Here is a 26,300-nt window from a genome sequence, read left to right as displayed (position 1 = left end):
AACTAATTTTTTTAAAATAACTGATATCATAAAGTGGTGAGTCAAGAAATTAAAACAAATTGAATAATTATTGAAAAGGAAGAAGAAAATCATCACTTCTTAGAAGCAGACCTAAAAACCCTAGAAATTTTACTGAGAAGCTATGTAGTGTGGTAGATTGAATACAAATAAGCATGCAAAAATCCAACAGCTTCCCAACATGCCAGAAGTAACCAATGGGAACACATAATGGGGGAAAGATTTTTTCACTCTAACTGCCAATGCCCACCAGAGGCACAATCAGGAAGAGTGAAAGTGGGAGGAAAGTATTATTGGAGTCTCTCATTCTTCTGTGACGGTTACTATCTGCAGCCTTTTTATGACACCGAGTTTCTTTCCTGGTTTGCTTTGTATGGTTTTCATCTTCTGTTTAAGATTTAAAGAGACTCATGGTTCAAGTTTCAGCCTGGGAAGCTCTGGGTTTGGGTGGAGACATGGGGGAGATCATGAGAGAGTAAATGTAGGATGGATGGGATGTGGCCAACAGGCCCCAAGGCTGCAACCAGCTGCACCAACCTGGGAGTCATCACTGACAGGGATGGAAAACTGAAAGCCACCTCTAACTCTTCTCTGTACTGCACAGACATTCAATTGCCAAGTCCTATAAATTGATCCTTTTAAAGAGTTCAGGGATTTATTCCTTTCTCCCCAGCCCTAGTCCTGTCCCTTGCCAATAGCCTCAGTAATTTGGGCCCAGATTACAACCACCTCTTAGGAGCTCCTTTAGCTGCAGTTCCTAATCCATGTCCCTTTCTGTTTTTCTTTCTCATCACTTTACTGTGTCACACTCTTGACTGGTTAATATCCTACAGAATGTATGCCTGGCAGGCCAACCAATCTGGGCTAGAATACAAGGTTCATCTCTCACTCCAGACTGAATGGGTGTGAGCCCCAAGTCTTCCTCTGGTTAGCTCTGTGACCTTGATCATATTACTTGATCACTCTGAGCCTCAGTTTCCTCATTTGTAAAATTGGCCTAATGCATATGTGATAAAAATTATTGTGAGTATTACAAATACATAAAATATAGGATCCATCTAGGGATTGGACACACAACAATTCAACAGGCATTCAAAACCCATAATTTCTGACATGAGAGTTGTGGTCATTATCACAATTAGAGTCTACAGTTGTCTGCTGGAGCAAGTTTAATGCCTATGCTTGTGTCTAAGACCATATAATTTGTCCCCACCCAAATTATCCAAGGCACTCCCCAACACAAAACAATCAGCTCTGGGTCCATGCTACTCAGCCCCATCTCCAGAACCCAAACGTCCTCACCCCTATCCCAGAACTTTGACTCTTCATCTTCTCTCAGCCTAATGTGCCCTTTTCACATGTTTCCAAGTATGCCTACTTCAAGGACTCTTTCCATCACCTCCCTGCCTTGTGTTTCCACAGTGCCTCTTACACCCCACCACTACCACCATCACACACAGTTAGCTTTTACCACCCTGTGTGTCCAGCTCTGTCCTGGGCAGTTGGAATGAGTTCTCTCATTTCATCCTCACAGCAGCCCTAAAAACCGAGGACTATTATTCTCGTCACTTCAGAGCTGGAGTCACTGGGGCTCTGAGAGGGTGAGTTGCTTGCCCAAGGTCACAAAGTCAGCCACTGGCAAAATCAGAACTCAAAAACTAGGTCTGAACTCTCAGCTGCTACCCCAACATTCCTCAACACATATTTTTAGGCAATGGCTGGATGAGTCACCTTAACATGTCAACTGCTACTGCTAAGTCACTTCAGTCGTGTCCGACTCTGTGCGACCCCATCCCTGGGATTCTCCAGGCAAGAACACTGAAGTGGGTTGCTATTTCCTTCTCCAATGCATAAAAGTGAAAAGTGAAAGTGAAGTCGCTCAGTCATATCTGACTCTTCGTGACCCCATGGACTGCAGCCTACCAGGCTCCTCCTTCCATGGGATTTTCCAGGCAAGACTACTGGAGTGGGGTGCCATTGCCTTCAAAGTCCAACCCAATCACATCTTCTTTATCCTTGAGGAAGCTAGCTCCTATTACTTTCCCCTGCTCTTGTCTCTTTGGCACTTACAGTGGTTTTAAAGAACACACACCATACTGTACACTGTCCTATACCGTGTCTGCACTGGATAATTGGGCACTCACTTTTGTTGGGATCTGTTATATGTGATTGTGTACAATTGGGTATCCTTCACTAAGTGGAGCCATGAAGAGCACACACTGTTCGTAGAGACCAGTCTCATTTCTTCCCAGATATATCTCAGGAATCTTCTCCAATAGAATACAAATTTCTTGCAGGTAAGGACCACATCTTATGTTTCTTTGTGTCTCACAAACTTCTACAGATATTAGAGATATCTCCAAAACACCTTTTGGCTCACAGTTGGTCTAAGCAGGCTTTCTTAACTAGGGGATGGGAGAGGGACTGCAGGTCCCTGGAGGTATGCAGGACAAAAGGAGAAAGAGGGAATGAATGATCTTCTGTTATCTTCTCAGAAGAGAGAGCACAGCTGGGTCCCTATAAATGCTGGGGAAAATGTTTCCAGTTGTCATAAGCCTGAAGCAAACTGGGTCTGATGACATCAATATAATGCTTAATATACTACATATTTGGCATCGATTCCAGAGAAGACTGTGAGTCAGGAACTCAGAAAAAAGTCTCCTGGGCATATAGGCAGCTCCTGGTCTGTCTCTTCCACATTAAATACACTCAGCGTAGGGAATATACATTTTTAAATGCATGAAACATGAGCCAGACTTGACACCCATCTATCAGAGCTGCTTTAAGGATAATAAAATCAGTGCTGCCATAATAAGGAGGGGGAACTTGATGACCCACTGGAGATTTCTTCCAATCTAAAAGATTCTATAAATTCCCCTAAAATCATAAAAAAGCAGATTAAGGATTCATGTAGGCGTTTGGACTATAAATACAAATTAATTTCTGCTCCAGTTGCAGTTTTTTTTCTCATCTTTGCAAGAAGCACCTCTATCTCCGAGATATTTCTGGGTGAAACACCAATATACCAGCTAAAGATAGATAGGACTCCCCCAGGTTCTCGCTGGTGACTATTTTCTTCTAATTTCACAAATAAATTTGCATCTTGAAATGCACTGAATTGAATATTGCTGCTGTCCAGAAACATTTATCACTGGAAATCTGTTTTGTTTGGGGAGTAAGATATAATTATGTACAGATTCAATAAGAACTTAAATGTTCCATTGAGAAATTCTTTATTGAAAATGTTTTGTTTTAACTCTAAGTAATCTGTTTCCATTTTCAGTTACTAGCCATATTACTGCAATTCTTTTTGAATTTTTTAAAAACATTTCCTTATCAGAACTCAACAACTAGAAATCAAAAGAAAACTATAAACATTTTTAAAAGATTAACTTATCAATTATATGTTTTTGGTTCACATACTTGCTCTTATTCAATATGAAGTTAGAGACCAAAATAGAAATGAACAAATGGATTACAGATAATGTTTCCAAATGCATAGGGATAAATGCATATCCCTGAGGAAACGTGCTCCATTATGACATCACAGCTGTTTTTCCTATAAAAAGAACTATGTCCTGCAGCAAACTATAATTTCCCAAATAAAGGGAATAAAAGATTAAAGAAAAGAAAAACATGTCAGAAATGGATTTCTCAAATCCAAGGATAGCAACCAGATGCCAAGCATATTAAAATACCACATCTGACAAATGATTTAAAAAAAGAAATCTTATACCACTTGAATGCTTAAATGCAAACTATTTCCCCTTTAGATATACCAAAGAAAGGAGACTGTGGTATATTGTTGCAAGAATGGCTGCATGTCTCATGATCTTAGTCCTCTCCCACATTTACTCTTGGCTTGGTCTTTTGACTAGCTTTGGTCAATGGAACATTAGCAAGCATGACATAAATGGAGGCTCAAAAAACACTTGCATGTTGGGGCTTATCTTTTCTTGCTGCTCTTGGTAACCCTTAAATTGATATCAGTTTATTCAGGAGAATAAACCTAGACTAGCCTAGTGGACACATGTGGTCTGTCACTTCCATCACTCCAGCCAGCTGCCAGCACCAAGCACCATACATGTGAATTATGCCATCTAAGTTAACCAGCTCCTAGCAACGTGCCAGCTGCCTGTAGAAACACATGTGAGTCCTGGCAAGCCCAACAGAAGAACTGGCTGGCTGAGCCCAGTCTAAATTGCCAACTGAAGAAATAAAAATCTAATAAATGACTTTGTTTTATTTCCCAAAGTGAGTTTGCCTGTGAAATATTGAGTTATAGTAAGCCATTTATAAGCTAGTAGTTTGGGAATCCTTCTAAAATCTACATCCCATGTGCAATCTATGATATCTAGCAGGTATCATTCATTCACTGCAAGCATGAGGCTATGTACTTGATGATAAAAATGACCTTGATTAATCTATACAAAAACTTCATATGAAAGGTATTATTATAACCTACATTTTACAAATCAAGAACTGAGGCTTATAAAGTAGGTTGGTTGGGGTTACATGGTATTATGAGTAAGCTTGGACTAACACATTTGATTTGCTCAAGAGTCTGAGCTCTTAATCACTATGCTTTTCTGTCTGATACCACCTATACCATCTGCTATGAAAGGCTTCTCTTGTCCATTGGGCTGGAGAATTGTTGGGGCTGTGATATTCTCTTGAATCTTAAGTGATCAGGCAGAGCAGACACAATGAAGCCTAGCCACCCAATTGAAGATACAGTGAGATGGATGGTGGATATGGTGGGTCTTGCTCTGGCCTGCTGACCTCTGACACAGAAACTAGAAGAGCAAGAGAGCTTCAGCAGAGGGGCGGGAGCTATCTAACATATGACACCCTGGCCCATCAGCAACAAGCGGCCCAAGTCTCAGGCTACGACTAATAAGATGAGCAATGCCCCCCTTTCCAGTCTTAGGGGGAAGAGGGTGAGGAGGAAAAGGAGTCTTGGCAGGGGTTGGAGAAATGGGTGGGAAGTTGGGCAGAAGTCCTTTTCTTCTCGTGGTTGGAGAAGGTATTCCCATAAGGAGAGAGAAGAGCCTCAGTATGTACCACAGACTTACTGTCTGTCCGTTCTTTGCTAATGAAATCTCTGGAATCAGGCTTGCTTTGCTCTGGATTTCTGACATTTTTTTTAAATGCCTCAATCCTAACTCAATACTGAGATGAAACAGGGGTGAGGAGAAGGAAGTTGATCAAGACAGCCCCTTTTGAAAACTACTTGTTTCAAATCACATAACATTAACAAAACCCTTCCTAACCCAATCAAAGGTCCAGCCCAACAGTCAGCTGTGTATTTTCTTGGGCTGGCTGAAATCACAAGTGTTTAAGGTACTTATGGTTGAAGGTATAAACTGATTTTTAACCTCCATCTGCCTAATGGAGCCTACCAGAGCCAATCTCTTTTTAAGAAACTCCTAAAGCTTGCAGGACTCTAATGCTGGAGCAAGTTATTGCTGGCACATTTATAGAGAACTAGTGAGAGGGAATATGAAAAGGGTTATGATAATTGGGAACATTAAGTATACCTAGGCGAGTGTGAAGAGACACATGGTGAGAAACTTATTTACCTTAAATGAAGCTGAACACAATTTTCAGAAAAGACCAAAACATCTGCATATTAAAATCCTGCTCCCATAAAGGAGACTAGTGGGTCCTACACAACCAGCATGATTGCCCTTTCTCTGAGGACTGCCAATAATGGCAGAGGCATTTTCTGAGGACCCATAAAGCTCTCTGACTTTTAGTTTCTTGACCTGTTAAATGGGGTGATTGCAACGTTTAAGAGATAGAGAAGTAGTTTCTGATTTTAGATTTCTTGGATCTGAATAAGTCCCCTCCCCAGATCTTGAAAGCATCATTTTGCATCTTCTTTTGCTAAGTTTTGACATGAAAAAGAGAAAGACTAATATGTAATGAAGTATCTGCTCTGTGTCTGGGATTGTTCTAAATGTTTTACATATATGAACATAATCTCCCCAGCAATGCTATGAGATAGGCATGACTATCCCCACTTAACAAATGCAGAAACTGAATTAGTGTTTCTGAGCTGGTGGCAGGCTTGTGGGTAAAGAATTCGCCTGCAATGCAGGAGACACAGGCTTGATCCCTAGATCAGGATGATGCCCTGGAGGAGGAAATGGCAACCCACCACAGTATTCTTGCCTGAAAAATCCCATAGACAGTCCCTACCATAGACAGCTACCATCCAAAAGAGTCACAAAGAATAGGACACAACTGAGCGACTAAGCACACTCGCACGAGCTAGCGGCAGAGCCAAGATTCAAACTCCAGTCATCCAGCTCCAGGACCCACAGGCTCAACAACCAGGACACTGTCAGCAGCTCTTACCAATCACTTCATAAAGGAAAGGAATGCGCAAAAATAAATAAATACAAAGACTATCATTCCATCTTACATCTCCAAAGGCAAGAAAAAGGACATGGGAAAAACAGAGGTCCCCAAAACTGAAAAATAAAACTGACTTTATGCTAGACATTGTGCTCATTGACACATATTAAAAAGCAGAGACATTACTCGGTTACCAAAGGTCTGTCTAGTCAAAGCTATAGTTTTTCCAGTAGTCATGTGTGGATGTGAGAATTGGACTATAAAGAAAGCTGAGCACCGAAGAATTAATACTTTTGAACTGTGGTGTTGGAGAAGGCTCTTTAAAGTCCCTTGGACAGCGAGGAGATCCAACCAGTCCATCCTAAAGGAAATCAGTCCTGAATATTCATTGAAATGACTGATGCTGAAGCTGAAACTCCAATACTTTGGCCACCTGATGTGAAGAACTGACTCACTTGCAAAGACCCTGATGCTGGGAAAGGTTGAAGGCAGGAGGAGAAGGGGATGACAGAGTATGAGATGGTTGGATGGCATCAATGACTTGATGGACATGAGTTTGAGTAAGCTCCAGGAGATAGTGATGGACAGGGAAGCCTGGAATGCTGCAGTCCATGGGGTCACAAAGAGTCAGACATGACTGAGCAACAGAACTGAACTGTGCTCATTGCATTACAGACCAAAGAATGTTTGGAAACATACAGATTTTCCCAATCCTCAGAGGAACATTTGGGAATGACTGAGACAGATATATGGAGGGCACTCTGATAACGTGCCCACCAGACACTAGTGTGCTGTGGTGCTCTGAAAGGTTTCCGTGGGACCACCCTCTCCAAGCGCTCGCACTGAGGCTGTCTCAGACAAACCAAGAGGACAGAGGTATATGGTGCCCGGCAGGCCGCCCACACGGATGTGTGCACAGCATTAGCCTCCTGTGTTCTGAACAATCTACCTCTGATTGCTCCTTCCACCCTCCCTGACGTTAGGCAGCATGTGCCAGACAGCAGGCATTCCCTGGGAAGTTCCAGGAAGAGGTGCCCGGGAAGCAGCAGCTCCCCAGGAGCTCACTGGGAAAGAAGCCCCTGCCACCGTTCCCAACATGTTAGATGAGGTGAGGTTCTCTGGTGAGGATGGTGAGGCTCTGCAGGAGGCATTTCCCCCTCACTTCATTCATCTTCCCTTTGATGTTAGACCAGAGCAAAAGCCTACAGATGGGCTTCTAGTCAGTAGCTTCAGCTCATGCTGTGCCTTTCTGTGCATCGGTCTCTCTAGGCAGGGAGTACCTTCAACAATTTCAGCTTTGTTTGGGAAGGGGGCTCACTTAACTATCCACTCACCGAGTGGGCAAGAAACACCACCAGAGACTGGGACATGATGTCAGAATCCACCTTCCACATCTTAAGGCAGCTCATTAATAATTAAACGATTCATTTGGAATCGGGGAGAGGGAGCAGTCACAGAAAAGGGATGTTTAGTGGCTTTAGGAGGGGGTGCCATAGAACAGTGTTGAGAGGCTCTGTTCTGGAGTCCAGTGATGGAAGTTTCTAGGAGGAGGCAGGAAATCCTTACCGTCAAGGACTGGAGAGTAAGTGCGGTGGAGTTTGTGGGCCATACAGTCTGTGTCACAACTACTCCGCTCTGCTGTGGTAGCATAAAGGGAGTCATGGACAAGAAGTGAGTGGATGAGCGTGGCTAGGTGCCAAGAAAGCTGGATTTGTGGACACTGAAATTTTAATTTTGCATCATTTTTACATGTCACACGAAAATCCAACAGGCATTCTACCCGGTATTGCCAGGGCAACCTTCAACCAGTGGGGGATGGGAGAGAATGGACAGCGCCCGCCTCCCTTCCTCTGATGGGACGGTTCTGCAGCAGTTCCAGCGACGTTCCTCAGAGGAACACCAGTGTCACCAGAACTCGGATGTCCACAGCGGTGACCAACTCTCTGCCCCCTGCACTGGCTCTTCCTCCTCTCCTCCCTCACGCTCCAGCTCCCTCCCTCCAACTTCCTGGGATCACCCCCCACCAAACCCCCTGAACCCCAGCCCTCATCTCGGTCTCCGATGAGGGGAGCCCAAACTGTGACCCCTGGCCACTCTAAGGCCTTGTTCAGAGTCGCACTGAGTCCTGTGCAGAATCACAGGACTTGTCACACTGCCCTGTGGTTACAGAACCAGGAGGGCCATCAAGGCCAGGACCACATCTGTCTCATTTACCCTGGTACCCCAGGGCTTTGGCATGTTAGCTGAGCAGACGCCTACCACCCATCTGTTGCCCAAGCATCAAGAGGGGAAGGAGGCAGCCCTTGGCTTCTTCAATTCAGAAAACACTTTTCTGTTTTAGAAAAGCTTATAAAATGAAATTAAGGTACAGTCATTAGCAGGAGGGGAAACGATATCTTAAGAAGACATCTTCTGTTAAGCCCACCTGCAGCTGCCCCCCACAAAACACAGGCTGCCTTCTCTGTCTCTGGGCTCACCTCCTCCGAGGAGCCCACCCTCACTCACTCCTGACCGTCCATCACTGCACAACCTGCAGCCTCCCCCATCTCCTCCCTCCCCGGCTCCTCTTTCCCTTTTGATTCTCACACTGTGTACTTCTGTCAAGAAATCTTATCAACGGACTAGATCAAAGAAATTGAAACAAGTAAAGCTGATCGTGCTGCTGGTGCTCCTTTAAATCTCTTTCTCCCCCAGGCCTTGAAGCTAGAGGCTGCAAACTAGGCTCCTATGGGTCAAGGGTGGTTAGTTAATATATTTCTGGGAGGCCTGGGCAATGTTCTTAAGGTTGCCAATATTTTAAACTCAATACAGTGAACATAAAAATCCATATATCTAACTATTCTTGAAAAAAATTAACGATTTGATGACTTGGGCCTGCAATCAGCTGGGGTGAGGTTAGCTGCTTCCTGGAGAGGGACCCCAAAGACCCCTGTGTGCTGCAGTCCCCACCACTCCCTTCTGACTCTGATTCTCAGGTCTCTGGTCAGTTGCCACTTATGATCATGATACACAAAGTTCACCTTGTTCTTTCCTGTTATCTGTCTGCCCTGAAAGTGAGGGAATCTGAGCTAAACACTTGGACAAAATGAGTCCCAGATGCTATACATGTTCCTTGTGTTTCTAAGTGCCTCTGGCAAGGGATCAGAGCCTTCTATTCAAATGCTAGCAGGCCTTATGCCATTATTTGGAATCCCTTCTTGTTGTGATAATGACGATAATGATGATGTAATGACACCCCAGTAACAGACAGCAGTTACTCATGGCACATATGCCCGCCTAATCCTGAAGATGCTTTTAAAAAAAGAAAGAAAGAAAGAAAGAAATCATTACTACCGAGGGATCTGGAGATGAGAAACAAATGGAGCAAAAACAGAAAGGAGAGGGCAGCAGAAGGCCTATCTCAGCGATGCTTGCATTGCCCTCACTTCCTTGAATGGGAGGGTGGCCTGGTGGGAAAAGAAAAAACAATCCTTCCCATCCATGCTTTAGATTCCAGTTCTGGCAAGAATATAGACTTCTTACCACTGACGCTGTAAAGCCGAGTTCAAGAACCATGTCCACGTTCACTGTGAACAAAGGGAGAAATCTGACGCACCGCATGAATTAGCCTGCCTCAGCACGCAAAAGCAGTTCTCATCAAGTTTATTGATTCATAAACCACAGTATATCCCAAGCTCCTGCAAAGTTAGATGTTAATAACAAAAATGCAAAGGCAACAGGAAGAATAATTCCTGTAACCTCTCGTAGCTCAAAGACAGAACTCAAATGACTGTCCACACACTACTTACTAAAGAACCACTGTTCTTATAGTATTTAATCAGTCACTAAACACATATTTGGGAGGGATGAGACAATCATTACAACAGATACAGGAACTGCTTTGCAAAGCTTATGGTCAAGCATGAAAGTCATCAAGCGCACAGTTACAATTATCTCATTAGTTACAAGTGTGACAGTGGTAAGAAAGTGAAGTCAAGTACCAAGAAACCTAACCTAGAGATCTAAGAGGGACCCCTGAGGAATGAGCATTCAAGCTCAGAGCTGGGCCTCCCACGTGGCACTAGTGGTAAAGAACTTGCCTGCCAGTGCAGGAGACAAGAGACGTGGGTTTGATCCCTGGGGCGGGATGATCCCCTGGAGGAGGGCATCGCAACCCACTCCATGGCAACCCACTCCAGTATTCTTGCCTCAAGGATCCCATGGATAGAGAAGCCTGGAAGACAATGGTCCACAGGGTTACAAAGAGTCAGACATGACTGAAGCAACTTAGCACACACATACATGCTAAAAGGTGAATAGGAGTTGCCCGGGCAAAGAGCCCATCCATCTTTATTGAGCACCTATTATGTTCTTGGTACTAACAGATACTGGGGTTAGAAAGCTGAATTAACATGTGCCTCTCTCAAGGAGCTCACAGTCTATTGGGGCAAGTAGACTTCCTTTACGTCTGCTGCCGGGACATGACAGGGGCTCTTCAGCACCCTGGAACAAATTAAAGTCATTTACAAAATGTTCTGATACTCAGAAGAATTCAACCAAAAATCTTCCCAATTGCAAAATGTTCTATTGTGTATTCAGAGAACCTCTCTAATAATTTAATAAAACAGAAGAAATTGAGAAACTGTCAAACCCTGTGGAACACCTGGGGTTTCACCAAGATAACAAAGCTTGTTTTCTGCAGATGCTCAAGCTCTGGAAGAAAATTCACAGCAGGCCCAGGGCAGCCCAACCATCCGAAAAAAAAGAAAGTGAAATGAAGAACTGGACAGAGGGGAGTGAGGCAGACTATTAAACTTTGGAGACCTGGAAAGAATGCTTGTTGGTTAATAACATTAATAATCATCACCATAATGATAACGGTAACTAAACACTCTGATCACCCTGTATGAATATTTACACTCAGTTCTGTGGGTGGGTCTCAGTTTGTGGATGAGAAAACTAGGGATTAGAATAAATGAGAAATTTCTGTTTATGGCATCAAGGCATACTAAATAATGCAAAAACTAAAGTCCACAAAGCATTAGACTTGCTCAACAAAACAACACATCCCTCCAATCACAAAATGGCAGTTGCAAGTAGTTTGATCTTCAAGTGTCAAAATCAAAGGGTGAACTGCACATTAGAACAGTAAATAGATACTGCAGCTCTCCTGCGGGCGGCTGACTGGGACAAGTGGCCAGACTTACTGAGTGAGGGGCTTGGATTTGAATGGCCATAAGAGGATAAAAGATGAGGTGCTGAGCGTGCATGAAGTGGGCAGTTGGTACAGAGACTCCTCCACATGAAGTTAGGGACTTAAAAGAGTTACACCCTCCATGAAAAGAGACAACAGGAAGAAATTCATCACTGGGACAGAAAGACCACAATGAAATCTAACTACCTCTCCCAGGTTATGGGTGGGAAAAAATGGCTACCCTAAGAATTTGTATCCATGGGTCTTCAATCATAAGAGTTCAGAGTTCTAATATACACTAACTAGGTTACTCAAAATGAGAATCTAATACAAAAAATTATCCCAAGTAAGTGATATTTCCTAGGGCACCCAACAGAAACAAATGAAAGGACACCCCCTTAACCTGGACCATTCCCAAGTTCTATAAATAAAGTCTTTCCGAAAATGAGTTCATAATCCAAATTCCAACACAAAAAGAAAAAGTCCACCATGAACACCATGAATGAAAGTCATCAGTCACAGTAAACAATAAGTAAGAAAATCCCATGGACAGAGGAGTCTGGCAGGCTACAGTTCATAGGATCACGAAGAGTTGGACACGACTGAAGTGATATAGCGTGCCTGCAGCTTAAATGCATATATTGGAAATTTAAATTTGTACTCTAATTACCACAGAAGAAATAGTAGATGTTTTAAATAGTGGATATTTTCTGCCTTCCACAGAAATAGGGGATATTTTAAGACTTACTCTCAAAGGAGAAACTATTTAGGACTGAATGAAAATGAAAATGCCATTTTTCAAAACCTGTGGGAAGAAACTGAAGTTTTTAAAGGACATTTTGCAGCTGTCAATGCTTATTTATATTAGAAACACGGGCTGAACATTAATGAGGTGAGCACCAACCTCAACAAGGTAGAAAAAAAACAGAATGAACCCAAAGTACGTAGATGGAAGTTGAAAAGTTAGAGCAGTCGATGAAGTGTGAAACAAGCTTCCAATAGAGAGGTCTGGCAAAACACAAGATTTGGTTCCTTTTAAACCTGACAAAGTGATGAGAACAGGAGAGGCCAAGTAATGAAGTGACAGGAAGCATGGACGCTGGAGCTGATGGCCTTATTTGAGTCCCTACTCTATCACTGACCAGCTACGTGGCCTCAGGCATGTGACTTGTGGCTGGCACTGGTGAAGCCACAGGACAAACCCTGGACCATGGACCCTGGTGCCCATGCACTAACTCATTATCCCTACAATAGCACCTCTGAGTCATGTATTCAGACAGGAGTATCTTCCTCCCATAATGAAACTGGGCATTATTATCTCCATTTAATCAATCCTAAAGGAAATCAACCCTGCATATTCATTGGAAGGACTGTTGCTGAAGCTGAAGCTCCAATAATTTGGCTGCCTGATGGGGAGAACCAACTCATTTGTAAGGACTCTGATGCTGGGAAATATTAAATGCAAGAGGAGAAGAGGGTGGAAGAGGATGAGATGGCTGAATAGCATCACTGACTCAATGGACATGAATTTGAGCAGCAGTGGAGGACAGAGGAGCCTGGCATGATGCGGGCCCTGGCGTCAGACACAATTGAGCAATTGAACTACAGCAACAAACAAATGGAGAAACCAAAATTTGGGGGATGTAAGCAATTCTCCTCAAGTCATGAAATACAAACTGTTAGAACTGATCCAAGACCAGATTTTTCTGACCCCAAAGTCTGTCCTCTTAACTACCTGTGCTCGTCTGTAAAAGGAGGAAGATTCCTGTTGGCCACTCACTGTGCACTCAGCTTCAGGGAAAATGTCTTTTCTAATGCAAAATGTGAAAGAAGAGGACCAAGTACCCATTGCTCATACAGACAAGCTCCTGCTTTTAGTAATGATAACCCAGTGGTTAAGATTATGGGCTTTGGAATGATAAATAACAATTGGCAATTTTTATGTCAAGCATAATGTTAAACTCTTTCAATCCTCCTTTCAACATCCCTTTAATATTTTACATTTTGCCGATTTTATTTCATCGATCCTCCATCTCCACATCCATGTGTCTCCCATCGCTTCCCCCTTTCCTTCATTTCTTTACTGGAAAATTCTAGAATAAACCCTGGACTATGTATCATTTCATTTGTAAATATTTCAGTACATCTCTCATATGAAAAAAGCTTTTTTTTTTTTTACAAAACATAACCATAATACTCTTATTACACCTTATATAGTCAACACTAATTTCTTAATATCATCCAACACGTATCCCACGTTCAGATTTCATTGACCGCAGAGAAAACAATGGGCAGAGACACACACCTTGCACGAGGCCAGCTTAACGGAGGGCCCAGGGGAAGGAGGGAGCTACTGTGGCTGGTAGGTGGTAAATCGTGACCCAGGACATCCAAGTGCCAGACATTCCCCACATGGGGGCCGGATGAGAGTGATCAAACCTGAGATGATGACTGAGGGCAGGTGAAGTGAAGGGAAATAAATGAATTCTGTTGACACAATTACATGCTGGGTTCTGTGCTGCCTACAGAGTGAAGCGATGCTCTTTCTCACATTGGATTACTCAGTTTTGCAGGGAGCTGTTGAAGTTCAATGGTTAAACTCCTGGGAACAAGTAGCCTTATACCCTAGAATTATCTACCAAGTGCCGCTTAATTTTATTACAGGGGAGAACCACAGACTTCCCCCATACTGGGCTGCCCTTGGGAATGAGAGATAGGGGCTGGGAGCAAAGCTCAGGAGCTTTCTTTTCACTTCTGGGGAGTCAGGACCAGGAGTATGGCTGTGAGTGCACGAGACAGGGCAAGGTACAATGTCAGGGAGGGGGTTCCTGAGCCATCAGTCTTTCTACGTGTGATTTAACACAGTAAGAGTTTATTTCTCATTCCTACAAAGTCCATCATAGGTTTGGGGTCTCTCCAGGACAGGTTTCCCTCTCCAATATAAGGGGCTTGACATTCCAAACTGTTCTGATCTTGTGGCTCCTCTCTCTGTATGTGCTTAGGAGGCAGGAAAAGATAGCACTAGAATCCTGTACCAACAAATAAATGCTTCAACTAGGAAGTGAGATACCTGCTCACAACCCTGCTGCTCAAAACTATTAATATCTCAGGATTCTGTCTCACCACAAGAAGCAAAAAAGTCTAACCACTCCCTTCTTACTTTTCACTAGGATACAAGCTCCAGGATGATGTGCATTTTGTCTCCTTGTGCAGTACAATATCTTTAGATAGAAGAGTACCTGGGCATGTTATTAAATTGAATCAAGGAATGTAATGCCAACAAGAAACACACCCTTATATCTTGGGAGAAGAGACAGAGTCCCAGGGGTGTGAGGCTGAGGGTGCTGGGTAAGATCTATGCACACCGGAGCTGCAGAGCTGGCTGTGCTTAAGGAATAATACTGCTTGGTGCCGTTCATCTTAGAAAATGAAATCCTGCTGAGAACACCAGACCAACAGCTCGGGTGGTTTTACACCATCAAACACTGGAGCCGAGGCTCAGAGCAACTGAGCAAACCACCACCACGGGTGCTCAGGTCCCGGAAGGAGCTGCAATGACCACAAATGCATCTCTGAGCCATCAGTCTCACACACCCTTAATGTTCCAATAGCATCCTTTTTGCAGGTTCTAATATTGTCCCATAATACAGATCAAGAACTTCAGGTGCAAAGAAGTTAATTTCACACAGCTACCGATTTGCCAAAGCAGGATTACAGGCCAGGCCACTTAACACCAGAGCTTGTATTCTTTTATCCACACCAAACTCCTGGGGTCCAACTTTCTCGTTCACTGATTGGGAGTGGCAAACCCCACCGTCTCCCCAGAACTGTGCAGAGGAATGGAGGATGAGGGGACAAAGCTACCAGCACAGTATCTGGCACAATGATGATAATGGTGATGGCAGTGACAACTGGTACTTGCAAAGATACAGATACACAAAGATGTTACCACTACTGACTGCTTAAGAATAACTTACTACATAAAATCTTCAAAAAGATACCTTTTCTTCCCCATTTCACTCTCACAAACCTTCAAGAAGACATTTGTGCTCTATGTGAAAGCTAGTTTTCAAAATCAAAGTCATGGCATTTCACATTATATGAAGATATGAAGAAAAGCATTTAAAAGAATCTAACAAAACTATAGAGAAGTTGGGGGGAGGGGAGCTCACATTACTCAATGCAGTAGATGTAGCTTTGGACTTAATTTTCTAGAATTCTTGAAATATTAGTGATGGCAGTATAAAAGACCAATTAATCAGGTTGTTCTCTGTGTGTGAGTCCCTGTTGCCATCTACAGTTAAAAATGGGGCATGCAACGCTGCCAAATATCTAGCTCTAAAAACATAGTACTGGAGATGATGGTGCTAAGGAAATAGGCTTGTTTGATGGGCACAGAAAATGGAAATGGTACCTGGAGGAGCAGCTCTTTTTCAACCACCTCTTCTGTCTTGCTGATGAGACGCTTTTGCAGTGTATGTATTTTCTGTATCAGCTCAAAGGTACTGGGGTCACTGGCCTATTCAAGGGGAAAAAAATAAAGCAGCTGAGATTACCAGGCCCAGAGCACTGAGGTCCCTACAGAATTATTGGTCTATTAAAATTTATTGCAAAGTTATAGACCCAATATAGACAAGAATCAGAAACAAGACACAACAAAACAAAATGCATTGCACGACAGAATGAGACAGTCATCAAAACAGACTGATGTTTGGCTAACATCATCTGTTGTCCCTGGTGAGCCTGTAAGTGGAAAGTGAGTATGTTTATTCCACCGGGGCAAATAATAACAGCAGCAATGATGGCAGCTCCTGGGCCTAATAACCTGATTCTTTACCCCATCTGAACACTATGTTAAGTGTTCAAATTTTAGTCACTCGACAATCCTGTTACACAGTATTACCTTCCCCTTCTACAGATAAGGCAACTGAGGCTCAGAGGAGGTCATTTACCCATGCTGATAAAGGTCAGAGCTGGATTCAAGCCCAGATATGCCTGGTTCTAAAGCCTGGGCTTCTTAATTACTATGCTCTGAGGTTTTCCCTACCATCATTTGTTTACATTGGAATGAGACAGGGTTCCCTAACTCATTCGGTCTCAGGGTTCTCCTTTCATAATTGTCAACAAGAAGATTCATTACAGCCTATGATGGGGCAAGTTCCCAGGATGTGGAAGTCTGCTAATTATTAGCATCAGGACATGACCATGGCATTTAGCTTTCAAACAGCATTATCAATCCGTAAAGCTCTGAGGCACCTTCAGTAACTATATGTGTACAATTCAAACAAGATCTACTATTATACATTGATAATTTGCCCTCTAGACATTGAGCCAAAGGTTCACTTTCAACTATACTGACATTTGGAATTAATCTAGCAGCTAAATATTTTCAACTGCCTCCCAGAGTCTGTTTTCCAATTTTTTAATAGAAATTGACATGGAATTGGAAACTTTAAGAGATCTGCTCGAAAACACATGGAATAAACTAATGTGACAGTAAATGAATTTACAGTTTTCATCTCTCTTCCCCAGAAACATTCATGTTATTGTTAGTTTAGTAAACTACCCCACTCTTGGCATTTGAAGAGGAATAAATGAGGGTCCAAAAGGCGGAGATATTCCACTGACTATGACTTTGCTTAAGAAATACTAAGCAGTGCCAACTAATATCCATATTCTGGAAGTAGATTTGGCATACACATTCACTTGGCAAGACTGGACACTGTTAAAATTCAGGCCTCATGTTTACATAACAATTTATAATGCATTATCCTTAATGCTTTCTTCATTTAAAGGAAAAAATAAAAATGAGAAACAAAAACCTACTTGGCTGATTTTTCTCCTTTTCCTTGCTCTTTCTTATATCACATATGCCTATTCTCCCAACACTGTTAACTTAGTCAAAGCCCCTTCTTGCACCCACATTACTGGGTACTACTAGAGGAGATGGGCATCTTTTTATTGAATAAACAGAGCTTCTCTGTTACTGTTATCTGCTGGTGGAAATGAATCTCAGGAGGTCATAAAATAAAATAAGAGGTTTATTATCCATCATCTTCCAAAGGGACTTTGGCTGTGTCCCCAGATCCTAAAAGAAGGAGTCTGACGAACACAATACTAGTTCTTTGAAAAGAGGGCAAGTTTAAAAACTGCACTTCCTTTTGGGAAATAAAAGGATGCAAAAGTTTTTAAAAACAAAACCCAAATCTGGAACAATCTAATTTACATTTGATCCAGTCTTTTACATTTTGGGTGACAATGGCACAGGTTAAATAAAACTGTGTTTGTTACTGCACTTTAGGTAAGAAGACAAGTCGGGTAGAGAGAGATTTGGGGGGTGGGAGGAAGGCTCTCCTGAATGTTACCTCAAGCTTCCTCCATCTGTGCACGTTCATGGGGTTCTCCAGTTCCTCCTCCAAGGCTCGGCATCTCGTCCTCTCCTTCAGGAACTCTCTTTGCGTGTGAAAAAGCTCCTGCCTAAATAAGTCAAACTTTCTTTAGCAAACAAATTCTCTGCCCAGTATTTGAGTATCCTTTCTTTACATGGTTTCGTGCATGCTACATCTTATAGAAAAAGATGGATTAGGGAGACTTCGGGAACACTGAGACCAGCCTCCTAAGGCAAGACACAGGTGATACCAATTCTTGCTGAGGGCAAACTTCAACTTTAGTTTTAGGGGGAAGAAAAAAGTACCAGGAACTGATTATTGATACCCAGGGAATTTTAGAGGTGTATGGAAAGAACAGGGAAGGGATAAATGATGAGGATTTCAATATATTATTCCACGTTTCTAAATGTCTTCTACAGTAGCAGTGAGAGAACAAGCTATGTTCTACCATGAGGTACGGCCCTGCAATGCAAGCGACTGAGGCTCAGGTGAAACCTGCCATCATTAAGACAGTGTATCACCACCCTGGCAACATACTGGAGTCACCTGGGGAACTATGACCACATGCCTTTGCTTGGACCAACCTCCAAAGGAGTTCTGCTTTAACTGGTCTAGCATGAGGCTTGGGTTTCATAGATCTTTAAAGTTCTGCTGGTAATTCTATTGGAGAAGGAAATGGCAACCCACTCCAATGGTCTTGCCTGGAGAATCCCAGAGACAGGCGAGCCTGGTGGGCTGCCGTCTATAGGGTCGCACAGAGTCGGACACGACTGAAGCAACTTAGCAGCAGCAGCAGCAGCAGCTGGTAATTCTAATGTGCAGTCAGTACTGACTGAAAAATACTGAATTAGGAGTGACCATTTGTCTCATGTTCCACAACAACAGGTAACCAGAGTCTACAACCATCAACTGACTGCCAGTCTATTGAACGAGAAGTTCTGTTGGGAGGCCGAGCAGAGGCAAGCACTCAGGTTGACACGGGCAAGAAGGATATTATTATCTGTCCTCGTCTGCTGCGAGTGTGCAGATTACTAAAACCAAGCCATCTCTTTTACTCAATTGCTTCATTTAAACCAATAATACAACTTCCCCTCATTAGCAAGACAAACCATTAGAATTAACTGCATGATGCTCACTCAACAGGGAGCTCAGAACAAGCTGCTCAGAATTAAAAGCATATTTTTAACACTACTATTTTCTAGAGTGTCATCCTCAGAGAAGGGCAAGGATATTGGGTACTGTGATTGATGATTTCTTTTGCACCAGACTCTATGCTAGGCACATTACATTTTCATGTTTAATTTCAACAAATTTAAAGCTCAAATAAGTTGTGATTTGCCCAAGGTCACACAGCTTGTAGGTGGCAAGTCTGAGATTGGAATTCATGCCAGCTTGCCTCCAATATCTTTATTAAGTTTATTAAATTCCTTTATAAGGAATTCCTAGGTGGCTCAGGGGAAAAGAATCTGCCTGCCAATGCAGGAGAGGCAGAAAATTTGGGTTCTATCTCTGGGTCAGAAAGATCCCCTGGAGGAGGAAATGGCAACCCACTTTAGTATTCTTGCCTGGAAAATCCCAAGGACAGAGGAGCCTGGCCATCTACAGTCCATGGGGTTGCAAAGAATCGAACATGACTGAGTGACTGAACATGCACCTCCCACTATAAAGATAAAATCTAGTATCAACAGACTGAGAATGAGTAGAATGTGGTGCTATGCATATGTAATAAAAATAACACATGGCTGGCAAGTTTGTGTTAATCACTCAGTTGTGTCCAACTCTTTGGGACCTCATGGACAGTAGCTCACCAGGCTCTGCTGTCCATGGAATTCTTCAGGCAAGAATACTAGAGTGGGTTGCTATTCATTTCTCCAGGGGATCTTCCAGACCCAGAAATCAAACCCAGGTCTCTTGCATTGCAGGCAGATTCTTTACCAACTAAGCCGCCAGGCAAGTTTAGTGATGGTCCTGGAGACCATTCAATAGTGTCTTAGAGTAAATCCAATTGCCTCCAAAATGTCAATGGTGGTATCTCTGGATAGGAGACTTATGAGTGATTTTCTAATCCCTTCTTTACATTTTTTCTGCATGCCCCTTATTTTCCACAATGAATTTGTATTACTTTACTGTCTGAAATATAAACAACTCTTTAAAAAAGAGAGTATTGATCTATCCTTGATGGTGGCAACTTCCCTCGCTATTCCCAAATGTATTCACTGCATCTAAATATCAAAACTATCTAATTCAATTAATTTAAGAAGCAGATCCAGACTGTGTCCTTGTCCCAAGGTAGCCAAGGATACAGTTCATCTACAAGTCTGTGGAGGATAAGATAGTTACTGAGAAAATACCAGACCTACTATTTGGTTTCCTGCAATTGCCCATATAAAACATGGTGATGTTTTCCCAAAGGGAAAGTAGATCTTGTATAATGTAAGATTTAAAGCAAGAAGAAGGCGCACTAAGCTCAAGTGAAAGCTGCGGAAGATAAATCAAGAGTGAGATGTAAAATTTGGCTGCCTTCTAAGGAAACAGAGTTTTCAAATAGTGATAAAATTAAAATTTCCCCCCTTTCCATTCTGTGTGTAATTCCAAGAAAAAGATGTGCAAATGTTACCAGGATTCAATTTAAATATTGATGTTCCATCTCTTGCATAGTGCCTTATTAAAGAAATTCTGAAGAGCTCATTGGGGGAATTTTTTTCTGAATTGTAACTACTTTGTGGTTATGATTTAACTGAACTTTCTTTCACTAAATCCAGAATAAAGTTTTCAAAAAACACTTTTGCACTTGCCTACATTCCTCTGAAAGGAAATGAATTCATTTTTTGTGACACAGAATGGACACGATGTAGATTATGGGTTATGGAAAAGTTTTTCTCATTATTTCTTAATTATTTCAACATAAAAAATTATTTTATGCAACCAGAAAAAGACTTTCAATGGCCGGGACTACCCTGATGGTCCAGTGGTTAAAACTCAGGGCACCAATGCAGGGGACCCAGGTTTGATCACTGGTCAAGGAACTAGATCCCACGTGCTGTAACTAAGACCCGGCAAAGCCAAATAAATATCTTAAAAAAAAAAAAAAAAGACATTCAGTGACCAACAGGAGGAACATAAGGTCCTTAGGAAGTCCCCATAGGCTGCTATGTGCTCACCTCCGAGGGGGTCTTCTATTACCTGAGTTCATCGACATTGGCCACACTCCTGGCAAGAATCCCTTTCTCCCGGCGAAGCTTCTTGATCTCAAGTTTGAGGATTCTCATGTCCTCCAATCTCTGGTTATACTGGCTCTCGCCTTTATTCAGCACAGACTGCTGGATCTTGATCTTCTCATAGAGCAAAGCCAACTCATCATTGCGCCGAACTAGCTGCGACCCAAGGATATCTCTCTCGCTGATGACCTAGAAAGGTAGGGCAGGGCATGGCCACTGGGGGACAAAATGTCCCACGTTTCATTACAGCAGCAGCATTCAGAGAATCAATGAACACCCATCCAGTGTCTGCATGTGCTAGGCACTCAGTAGGTGAGGCACTGAAAATAACCTGCTAGACAGCCAATACTGGACTCCTCCCACAAGAGTTGGCAGTATTGTTGAAAAGAGTACAACAAATTATATTATTAATAATAATAGTCCATGGCCCATGGGTTTTTTCCAACATGTTACCGTATGTGTTGAAATCTGAACGTCTTTAGGGTGGGCAAGCTCTTGCCAAGTTCTACCACTCCTTACTGTCTTGTACCACATGCTTCCCTGGTGGTGCAGATGGTAAAGAATCTGCCTGCCATGCAGGGGACCTGGGTTTGACTCCTGGGTCAGGAAGATCCCCTAGAGAAGTCACTGACTACCCACTCTAGTACTCTTGCCTGGAGAATTCCATGGGGAGAGCTCTGGCAGACTACAGTCCATGGAGTCGCAAAGAGTCAGACATTACTGAGTGACTAACACTTTCACTTTCACTGTCTTGCACAAGCCGATGTCTCTTTTTTTTAACCTGCTAGATCTTTGAAAGCATTTAAGTTTCTAAGCCCCCAAATTATGTAATTACTCATTGTAATTATATGCAACAATGACATTATGCTAGAATGTAAACCCCCTGAGGGCAGGGTAACTTATTTTCTTGTTGGTCAGTATATCCCCAGAGCCTAAAGGGGCGGGTGACACACAGGAAGTGCTTGTAAATAGGAGCAGAATAAATGAATGGATATTTCATAATTAATCAACAGGAAGTGGGCCTCTGGGGCTGTTCTGAGACTCAGTGGAAGAGCTCAGAAAAGCATGAGGTTTTGTGAGGAACTGAATCAAACAATTGTGTCTGCTGATAGAGTCTGCAGGTCTGGGGAGGTGTGGTCTCTTCCTACCTGGTCCAACTCCTTCTTTTGTCTCAGCCTCTCCCCATCAGCCTCTGCTATAATTCGCAAGAGTTTTCTCTCCTCGGCTTCCTGCTTTTCAATGAAGTGTTTGGTCTCCAGGGCTTGTTGTCTCAGCTTCTGCAGCTCGGCCTGACAATGAGTGAAAGATACAGACCGATTTCACTCTGTAACAGCATAAACCAGGTCGGCAGGGCCCAGATTTAGATAGATAGTGTGCTTCTGATACTTCCCTGTGATGTCTCGTTTAGCATGGTTTGATCACCCTCACAAGCAAAGAAAGCTTAACATACACACACACACATACACACACACACACACAGGCCTGTAAAGAAACAACAATGCATATTACAGTGATCATGTTTATTCTGAGTTGTGCCCTTGAGGGATTTCCCTCATTTTTCTATATCAGTATAGCAGGAACCTCATTGGTATTCAACAGCAGTTCTCATACCAGCTAAACATGAGGAGAATCCACAAATAGTACAGAGAAGGATGTGGGGGGTGAGCATGGTGGGGGAGGGACTGGGTGGAGGTATATCTGTACGTATCAGCTCCTATAACAATCCTAGTATCATCAGAATATCAATTGCAGAGGTAAAGTCTATTATAAGCAAAATGTAAATTAATAAAGATAACAACCAAATGACTGTCTTATAAAACATCCTGATGGAATAGAAGAGATTGTCTTAGGAGTAGGGTCTATATATCTTTTATATATAGACCCTACTCCTAAGACAATTCCAATCTAGATGAGAAGATGAGATATACAAGTATTATGCAAATATTAACAAGTCCAGACAATAATGTTTCAGAATCTTTGTTGTCACACAGACAGTGAATTAATGCCACAGGAGGTCAGAGGACTGCATCTGTTAGGAAGGCTTCCTGGAAGAACTCAGATCTTGAGGCTACATGGAAATCCTAAGAGAAGCAAGGAAAGGCTGCTTTGACTGGTAAATTTCAGAAGGAAAATTCCTCTCATCACAGGACACATTTGCTCCAAATCCATAAGTATATTTGTGGCTTACAACACCTCTGGCATGATATTAAGTATTGTGCCTAGCTACTCTTGTCCCAATTTCACAAATGCAATTAGAGACAAAGAAGAGCAAATCAACCTGCTCAAGGTCACGAAGCTAATAAGAAGCAGAGTTGAGATTCCAACCTAGAATTTTTCATTCCAGAGTTTCTGTTCCCTCTGCTATCACCATACAATAGTTCCAAGTTAAATACAGAAGATGAGTAAGACGTGAGGGATTCACCACCCACTGGAGATGACAAATATAACCAACCACCCTACAGTGTGGAAATGCTCTCTACTGTGAAGAAGGACATGGGAGTACAGGACAGAGTTCCTATTTCTTCCTGGGGTTTAGAGAGAAAAACAAGTCTGGGCTTTGGCAGTTGACAGTTATTTCTAAAAGGGTGATGTATGTGGCGGGGGAGAGCAGTCAGTGGTCAGGCTCACGTGAACAGAGGCATGCAAACGATAAAGCACCTGGTGTGTTTACCAGATGGCAAAACATCCGGTGTGGCTGAGCTGGAGTACTAGGTAGGGAACAGCAGGAAGTAAGCCTGGTAAAATAGCTGAGACAACCTGAGAAGGGCCTTCTATGCCATGGAGAGTATGCAGTGGGCAGCCAGAGAGTTAATCATAATAGAGGAAAGAAAAATACAACTTCGAGGTTCCATGCCCATGTAAGGACAGGTGATATCACAGCCAGGTCAGCACAAGAAGGAAAGATGGAGGAAGAACTCTGCTTTCACCCACACCTAAAATCACAAGGGAGAGGACAAGACAATATTAAGCCTCCAACTTTTCAATGGCCTGCAGGTCAACATGTGAAAATGAAAAACTAGTAACTTTTTCCTTCAAGGAAGAATTGGGTTTCCCCCACCTCCACCCACCCAGAAATGTCACAAAAGGGATGACAGAAAACCAAATACTTGCAAGTGAGTGCCTCTGAACCAACCCAACTCTAGTTGCCACCTGCCTCTAATCTATGAAGACCAAGAGTCATTAATCCCATAGCTCAAATTTATCCAAACAGTACAAGATGCCGCACACCTAGCAATAGACCTGTAATGTCACAAACTAAATGCAGCTAGCTACTATAAAACACAGGGTTTCCTTTATGATATTTTGTTTGCTCATTCATGAAATGTATTTTGGTCCAGGGACAAGCAAAGGGAAACAGTTAATGAAAAAAGATCTGGTCTGGTATTGTGTTTACCACTTTGGGGGATTGCCTGTTAGGAAAGAGAGTCAAGAACCAGCCTTTCTATTTCTATAATCATTTAAGGTGACGGCGAAGACAGCAATAAAATACCTGTTTGGCTCATGCTTCCTTTAATAAAACTTTTATTTTCCCAGATGTGCAACATTCACTTCCCTATTCCTAAGTGCTGAGAGCTGATCAGAATCTATCAGCAGAACAAAATGAAACCGCTGTTATATTAAAATGCAATCAATGGTGTGTAAAAGTATCTGTCTAAAATGCAAAACCGTTCGTGTGTTTGGCATTGCTTGGTGCTTTTTTCCTAGTATATAAAAATTCTGAGTGGTCTCCTTATGTCATAAATTTATGGGCTGTAAACAAGATGTGGCATTAGACATTGGCAGCAAATGTTAACATCAACAAAATACCTTAGGTCTAATGCATTTAACAGTTGTAAATCTGAGCTGTCTTATCCAGGAAAGATGGTAAAAACTACTGTGCACCCAAAGCTCATCAAGAAACATTCTAGATGGGACCCGAGGCATAAAGCTGTAATATGATGGCAGGACAAGCTCTTGAGTCACCACTTCTACAATTATACAGTTTTGTGATAGGTGTTCATGGCGTGTGTATCACCCAATCTGGCTGCGGGCATAAATCACATCTCAAGAACCACACTTGGGAACTTCTCTGGTGGTCCAGTGGTTAACAATCAGTCTGCCAGCTCAGGGGACACAGGTTTGATCCCTGGTCTGGGAAGATTCTACATGCTGCAGGGCAACTAAGCCTAAGGGCAGCAACTATTGAGGACATGTTCTAGAGCCCAGGAGCCATAGCTACGGAAGCCCGCACACCCCAGAGACCACGTGCAATAAAAGAAGCCACTGCAGTAAGAAGCCTTTGCACCACAATGAAGAGCAGCCCCATGCACAGCAACCACAGTAGCCCCTGCTCGCCTCAACTAGACAAAGCCCTGTCAGCAGGAAGACCCAGCGCAGCCAAAAATAAACGAATAAATTTTTTTTTAAAAAAGAAACATACTTGAGGGAGTCTGACCCCTTCATACGGGATCCCAACATTCACTGGGTTTCACAGAAACCATCTGTTTATATTCTGCAAAATAAATAGGACCACCTGAAGTCTTCCAACCACGAGAATAATTAGGCTTTCTCTCTCTCTCCCTCACCCTCCCTCCAACAGTTCCCATCCATGTTGCTCTAGAGAGTCCACTGAGGACAAGGATATGGTGCCCTGAAGCCAGTTGCTAATGTGACGCTGAGCTCTGGACACAGAGAATTTGCTGCTGAATTATTCACCAAGAATCAAAGTGCTGTCAGATTGATGCGGGATGATGGGGTGGTGATGAACAGAATCGAGAGCTTGTTAGGACTGGAAGGCAGACACTCCACATGAGATGGCCCCTTTAGTGCTGATGAAACAAGACAGGGACAGAATGGGCAGATGAACACAGATGCAGCAACATCTACAAAGAACTATTGACATTCTGTCATAACCATCATGTGCTGATAATGTCTAGAATCCTGAGGAGTCCGTAGAGCCTGGCAGCAATTGAAAAGGAAACATGGAAGAAGCAAGACTTTTCTATCGGCAGGCGGGGGATGAATGAGGACGGGGATGATCTCTTACGGACAATTGTTTGTCGTGAGCTTGGAGAAGCGATAAATTGGGTTGTCCTGTCAAAAAGCATCTCACGGTCTACCAAACAGGCTAGGGCTTGCCCTTCCAGGAGGGATTATGTA

At 42.8% G+C, this 26,300-nt stretch overlaps 1 protein-coding gene across 6 annotated transcripts in view; it reads right to left on the bottom strand.

Moving 5' to 3' along the window:
* Nucleotides 1–26,300, bottom strand: part of CFAP58 (cilia and flagella associated protein 58) — a 121,700-nt gene that overhangs the window by 33,523 nt on the left and 61,877 nt on the right. For all 6 annotated transcript variants that reach the window (XM_070470137.1, XM_070470138.1, XM_070470139.1 and 3 more), the window contains 4 exons: nucleotides 22,310–22,450; nucleotides 21,127–21,350; nucleotides 17,920–18,031; nucleotides 15,969–16,073 (listed from right to left, as the gene is read on the bottom strand). In XM_070470137.1, the coding sequence (XP_070326238.1) occupies nucleotides 15,969–16,073; nucleotides 17,920–18,031; nucleotides 21,127–21,350; nucleotides 22,310–22,450 (582 nt within the window). The remainder of the gene's footprint in view (nucleotides 1–15,968; nucleotides 16,074–17,919; nucleotides 18,032–21,126; nucleotides 21,351–22,309; nucleotides 22,451–26,300) is intronic.

The sequence above is a fragment of the Odocoileus virginianus genome, chromosome 7 (assembly GCF_023699985.2).
Source record: "Odocoileus virginianus isolate 20LAN1187 ecotype Illinois chromosome 7, Ovbor_1.2, whole genome shotgun sequence".
Lineage (NCBI taxonomy): Eukaryota > Metazoa > Chordata > Mammalia > Artiodactyla > Cervidae > Odocoileus > Odocoileus virginianus.
Note: the sequence above shows the minus strand (reverse complement) of the source record. Positions and strands in the feature narration are given on the sequence as shown.